This window comes from Arachis ipaensis, chromosome B09 (assembly GCF_000816755.2).
Source record: "Arachis ipaensis cultivar K30076 chromosome B09, Araip1.1, whole genome shotgun sequence".
NCBI lineage: Eukaryota > Viridiplantae > Streptophyta > Magnoliopsida > Fabales > Fabaceae > Arachis > Arachis ipaensis.
In genome coordinates, this window is record NC_029793.2 from 16724536 (window position 1) to 16731477 (window position 6942).

The 6942-nt window shown below is 32.9% G+C and overlaps 1 protein-coding gene across 1 annotated transcript in view; it reads right to left on the bottom strand.

The window, feature by feature from the left end:
* The window catches only part of LOC107619288 (putative disease resistance protein At4g11170), a 12070-nt gene extending 5134 nt beyond the window's left edge, over positions 1–6936 (bottom strand). Inside the window, exons 1-3 of the mRNA XM_016321544.2 lie at positions 6679–6936; positions 5488–6055; positions 695–1799 (exon numbers count right to left, since the gene is read on the bottom strand). Coding sequence (XP_016177030.1) covers positions 695–1799; positions 5488–6044 — 1662 coding nt within the window. The 5' untranslated portion in view covers positions 6045–6055; positions 6679–6936. The remainder of the gene's footprint in view (positions 1–694; positions 1800–5487; positions 6056–6678) is intronic.

Consider the following 6942-nt stretch of genomic DNA (forward strand, 5'->3'; position numbering starts at 1 on the left):
TCACAAATATCTTTAGAATTTTATAAAAATAATTTTTACCTTTTTCTGAAAGAAAGAAAAATATTTGACAAATAAAGTATGCTTTAGTTTCTAATATATAATTTAATTTAATTTTAGAGTTTAGTTTTGATGCACTTATAATGTCAAGTATTTTATACAATTTTATAATCACATCTGTTCTTTTCGATAATTATTTACGTAGTTAATGTGAAAAGTAGTTATTTTTATTGATATGACATTACGTAATTAAATATACGTATAAAATTATTTTACATTGTCAATGCATTAAAATTAAATTCTTAATTTTATTCTTAACTTTTGAAATAAATTTTAATGCTATCCTTATCACATTTAATTCAATCCTTATCAAAATTTTTCCTAATATTACTCTTATACAATATGCCCTACTCTCAAAGGAAATTGACCTCTTAAATAAACAATGAAAAATTAAAAATGACACTGGAAAAGCTAAATTGATTTAAGATAACATAAAATAAGATAAGATGTAAACTTTCTTTCGATTTAGCTTTTTTCTCCTCAATTTAGTTTTACAAGGACATTAAAGGTGAAAATTGAAATTTATTTTAAATATTGAGAATGAAATTTAGTAAATTAAATATTAGAAATAATTTTAAAAAATGTTAGAAATAAAAAACATTACCATAAAGAATCCGACCCAAATTATGACATATACCTTATCACCTCTTAGCACTTGATAAATGTCATTAGAACCCCATAATCGGCTTCGTTTTCCAGGGTCTTCAATAGATTCTTGACGAACAATCTCGTATGCTGTTTCTTGAATAATGTCATGCATCGATACAATAGTTCTTTCAGAAACAGTTATGAGGGCTTTATCTTTTAACCTTTCTAACACAAAAGCCACAGAATTGATCTCATCCTTCAAAAGTAGTTTTATATAATCCTCTGTCACATGTAACCATTTAAAAAAACAAGCAATATCCAAGAATATCTTTTTCTCATGGCGATCAAGATCATCATAACTGAGTTTCATCACATTATGGACCTCTTTGTCTGGCATATTTTTAAGCTTCTCTAACAGGCTTTCCCATATTTCTTTCCCTTTTCCATGGACATGGTGTCCCAGAACTTCAAGGACTAATGGAACACCTTTGGCATACTCGATCACCTTTTTTGATTGCTCATGAAATTCCATCTCAAGATCACGATGTTCATGTTTGAAGGCAATCGAATTGAAAAGTCGAAGCGCCTCATCAACTTGTAATGGCTTAACTTCGTAGATAAAATCAACTTCTGTATGGAGCACTTGCTTATCTCTGGATGTTACAATGATTCTACTACCTGGTCCAAATTGTTCCCTTGTTCCAAATAGTATTTTCAGTTGCCGAAAATCATTGACATCGTCTAGAACAATGATTACCTTCATTCGACCAAGTCTTTTCTCAAGAAAAGGGGGCAATCCATTTGAGCTATCAATTTTTAAGTCTGGTTCACCTATGAGTTCAGAATAAAGTTTGCTCTTCAAAGAAAATATTCCTTCCCTGGCTGAACTTTCCCTTACATTTCCCAGAAAACAAGAACCTTCGTACTGTGAGTTTACGCTGTTAAACACTTCCCATGCAAGAGTTGTCTTACCCAAGCCCCCCATTCCCCAAATTCCCAAAGCACGCACGTCTCCTAACTCCGGATTCAATTCTGACTCTAAGAGTGCAATTGATTTGCCAATTCCAATAAGCCCTCTTGAGATATATTTCTGCTCATGATTCAATCTCTTTATCAGATGTTTGATGATTGCTTCAAGGAGCCCATAGTCATTCCTAAAAAACAAGGAAGATGTATTGAATGACAATATTTTCAGAGTTTTTTGCCTTAGTAATTTTGGATATAAAGGGATGTCATAAAGTATATATTTTTTTCCTTTATTAATTATATGTTATATCAGATAAAAAACTTAAATGTAAGAGTAAAATCCTTAAAATTGCAAAGGATCAGACCAACAAAGTAGGGATTGATAGTTTTGATTTTACATATGGGAAAATGAAATTCATGAAAATTTAAAGGATCGGCTCAATTAATGGATAAATTTTGAGAGATTATTTTTACTATTTACTCGATAGTAATTATTTAATTATTGTGTACATTTAGTATTATTTTATATATGAATTTAAATAAATAGTATGATAAATTTTTTATGAGTAATGTTATATATATAACTGTTTTTGTAATTAACTTCAAATAAGTTGGTGCAAGACTAATTAAAAAAAGGAGAGTGCTAGGTAAACAATAATTTTTTTGAACAATATGAACAACTACTAATCAAATAAAAATACACTACACTTTTAAATTATTTACCTAAATTTTAATATTAAAATAATCATCTGTATACATAGTGAAATGAACATCCAACTTCACATTATTTAGTATTTTTATTGTCTACCTATATTTTTCCTTAAAAAAATGCATGCATATGTTATTATTTTTACTTTTTTGCACTTTAATGTGGCACACATAAATTTTTAAAGTATAGCACAAAAAATTTTGTACATAATACAACATTATCGATGTAGTATACAAATTTTTGTATATAACACAAATTTTTATTGCAAATGTATTTTATTAGTTGGATGAGTCAATAATCCTAGTATGTAGTCCTCAAAAAATTTATGTACTGCACATTAAAATTTTTATGTTATGCACCAAAATTTTTATGTTACACACTAAAATTTATGTGTTATACATATTTTATTGGTACAATATACAAATATAACACAAATATTTGCATATAGCATATAAATTTTGGCGCATAATACAAAAATTTTTGCCAAAAATATATTTTGTTAGTTGGATGAGTCAATGGTTTGGGTATGTAGTCTTCCAAAAATTTCTATGTTATGTACTAAGATTTTTGTACACCAAAATTTATGCGTTGTGCTGATTTTATTAATACAATATATAAATTTTTGCATATAGAACACAATTTATATGTGCTATAGTTTTTTGAATTTTTATACGAGAAGAAGAAGATGATAACGAGGTAGAACATTATGATAATATAAGAGGATGAGGAAAAAAATAAGAAAAAAAAATTAAATAACAACAACATAAAAAAGAAGACAACGGTGGTGGCAGCGACGATGATAACAATGTTAAAGAAAGAAGGGCACAAAAGAAGAAGCAGAAGAAGTACTCACCTGTGTACGAAAAAGAAGAAGTGCGCAAAAAATTGGTTAAAAATTTGGTTTAAAAAATGGTTAGACGCCTAACAATTTTCAATTTTTATTATGTCTAAGAGTAGAAGTTAGCTAGTGTATTTATTAATCAATTTCGATTAATCTAATGATTAATTTACTGATCAGTTTACATAAATATTTAGGATTTGAATTGCATCTTGTACATGTAGCAATTTATTAATTAGTGACAAATTATTAAATAGTATTTCGATCCGTGACCGTTTTAGTGCTTAAACTATTAAGTTGGGAAATACGGTAAGGAAAAAAGCTAATGTATTTATTAAAAAATAATCTTTTTTTAATAATAATAATTAGGGATGGCAAAATTTTCTGAGACGCGGGGATTCCTGCGGGGACTGCCCCGAATGGAGATCCGATTGTGGAGAATTTTTTTCGTGGGGATGGGGGTAGGGGACAAAATTCTCCCGAAGCAGGCGCGGGGACCCGAGCGGGGATCCCCGCCCCGTCCCCGCTATTGCCCGAAATTTATGAATTCCTTGAATTATCCTTAATAGTTTATTTCTCATATATGTTTTTTAGTCATTTCTCACACACACATATATATAGAAACCCAAAACTCCTAATCTTTATTTGCATAACCCCTCTTCAATTCAGAGATCCCTAAAGTTGTCCATACTCCATTCAACCTCTCTGCAGCCACCTCCTTGTCACCCTTCTCACCGCATCGTCACACCTCACCGTGTCATCACCCTTACCACGTCGTAATTTCTATTTGCGGCGTTCCTTTTTGTAACTCTGCCGTCGTGTCTATTCTCCTCTCTGTTGCCGCGTCTCCCACCTCGTCCACTGCTTTTTCCTTTGGCTCGTCGTTGCGTCCCCCCATTGCGTTATTTCGAAAGAAGTCACCATCGTGTCATTTAGACTTTTTGTATAAAATCTTGCAGTTTTTGTATAAGATAGATACTTGTAGCTCTATTCATATGGAAATTAATAATTAGTTAGAATTATTATGTAGATGGGGAATGGGGTCCCCGCGGGGAATGGGGCCCCGTAGGGAATGGGGATGGGAGCAATATTCTCCTACGGCGGGAAATGGGGACGGGGATGTGGAGCAAATCTGAGGGCGGGAATGAGGAGCAGGGAGGCATCTCCCGCCCCCGTCCTACCCCATTGACATCCCTAATAATAACTCTAACTAATAATCTATGAACAACTGTTATAAAAAGTCTAAAATAAATCACACAGTGTGTTTCAAGTTGGGAAAAAATAAAAGTAAAATGATTTAATTTATAAATGAAGAGTAAACTACTATTTATACCCACGAAAGTTGAAAATGCTGACATATCTACCCATAGAAAAAGGAAATTATCATTTGTACCTATAAAATATGGATTTTGCATAACAAAATTATTCAAACACTAAAAAATTACCTAAAATCCCTAAATTACCCTTATCTTCACCACCACACTACCTCCTTCACCCAATCACCTTTCTAACCCTAATCCTCTTCATCCAGCCACCACCCTTCTTTTCCTTTCTAATCTCAAATTCTACCACCATCTCATTTCCTTCATCACTACCATCACCACCACCACCACTATACCTCCATGATCATCTTTTTCACATAAAGCAGCAGCAACAACAATGACAACAACCTCCATCATCATCTTCTTCATATAAAGCAGCAGCAACAACAACAAAGAGAAAAAACGGTTCTTCCTCCCTCACTGAACAGCGTCGACGACGATGGTGGCAGTGACACCCACCGGCGCCGTCGCCCTCTCCTCCTTCTCCGATCTCTTGCGCGCTCTCTTCCTTCCAGACCAGCGACAGACTCAATCAATGGCGGCGACAGATGTGACGGAGCCGACAACAGCAAGGGGCGATGGCGGCGACAGCTCCCCCTTCCTTGGTTCTGGCTCGCATCTCCTCTTCGGGCGGTGGCTGGATGAAGAGGGTAGTGGTGGGATTTGAGATTAGAAAGGAAAAGAGGGGTGGTGGCTGGGTGAAGAGGGTTAGGGTTAGAAATGTGATTGGGTGAAGGAGGTGTTGTGGTGGTGAAGATAATGGTAATTTAAAGATTTTAGGTAATTTTTTAGTGTTTGGATAATTTTGTTATGCGAAATCTATATTTCATGGGTACAAATGATAATTTCCTTTTTCTATGGATAAATATGTCAGCGTTTTCAACTTTTGTGGGTAGAAATGGTAGTTTACTTTAGAAATGAATTTTTTTTATTTTGTTTGATTTAAAAAAAATGAAAAATGAATGTATTTGAAATCTTTCCCTCAAGAAAAATAAAAAATGACATACCTGTATTTTGTTGAATGTAATCCAGATAAATTAGCAGCTCTTTGTAAAGCAGTTCTCCAACGTTGAACCTTGACCAAGTCATATTTCTTCTCATGTTTAATAAATGCGTCTCCGTAGGATCCTCTTTGATGCCGCACATCTGAGGGATCTACGTCAAGAAAAACTGGTAGCACAAACTGGCCTTCTTTTTCTCTGCACTCAACTATTTTTGCAAGTTCCTCCAAACACCAGCGTGAAGAAGAATAGTTTGGTGAAAATATAACTAGTGAAATTAATGATGCCTTGATTGCTCTAATCAGTGATTTTGGTATTTCATCTCCTACCTCAATTTTATCATCTACAAAGCCGTTAATTTTCTTTCTAGAAAGCGCGTCAACCAAATGACTAAGGAAACCTCGTCGGATGTCCGGGCCTCTGAAGCTAACAAAGACATCATACTTTATCTTAAGGGCATTTTCGGAAGAAGAAGCCACACCCTTCGGTTTCAGAATAAGCAAGAGACACACAAATATAACATATGCCATCTGAGATACTCGGGAAAAAGATGCATGTGCCATAGGATTGAACTCTGAAGTATATGTATCAAAAAAAAAAAAAAAAAAAAAAGAAGAAAGATCAATTTTATGGTGAATTAAGTATTAATTTTATTTTGAATTTTATGCATGTGCCATATGATTTAACATTTTTAGCAATTAATTATTAATTTTTAGACATCATAAAAAACAACAAAAAATAATATCTTGACAAAATAATTCATTTATGAGTAAATTCAAAACATCTATAAATTGCAATATCCTACTTTGACTATTTTATCAACTGTCTATCTTTCTCTCAAGATCAATTCTTTTGCACCAATTTTTTTTTAATACTATTTTTAACAATTTTAATTTCTTAGATAACATAGATCATATATCCTACGAATCCAAATTAAGGCAAATAAATACTGCTTTTGGTTTGAAATAATTGTGTAATGAAGAAATCACTGCACTAGAAAAAACATTGAAATATATCAAATTCCATCGATACTTAGGGACTGATGATGATAGAGATCAGATTAAACTTTTGCTCATATAACCATCGTTTTCCTACACTCTTTAATTTAAATCTTCTTGTAGTTAACTTTTAAGTTTTAACCCAAAGATGAATAATGATGAAACTGAAAGACTTTGGAACAATAGTATTACTACTTACCCGGAATCGTCTTTTACCCTTTTGATGATGGGTTTGTAGTGGACGATAGAAGCTTGATTGAACTCTGCAAATAGTGTTGCAAGAAATAAGTCAACCGAATTGAAGTTATTCTATATATTCACACATGGGGAAGACGCCAAACTACACTTCTTCTTCCTCTTCTTTTCTTATATTTTTATTTTTTGATTTATGCTAACGACTACGCTTCTTTTTTTAATGTAGGCCTCTCATCCCAAACTTAAGAAAGGGTCTGTTCCTTTGAGA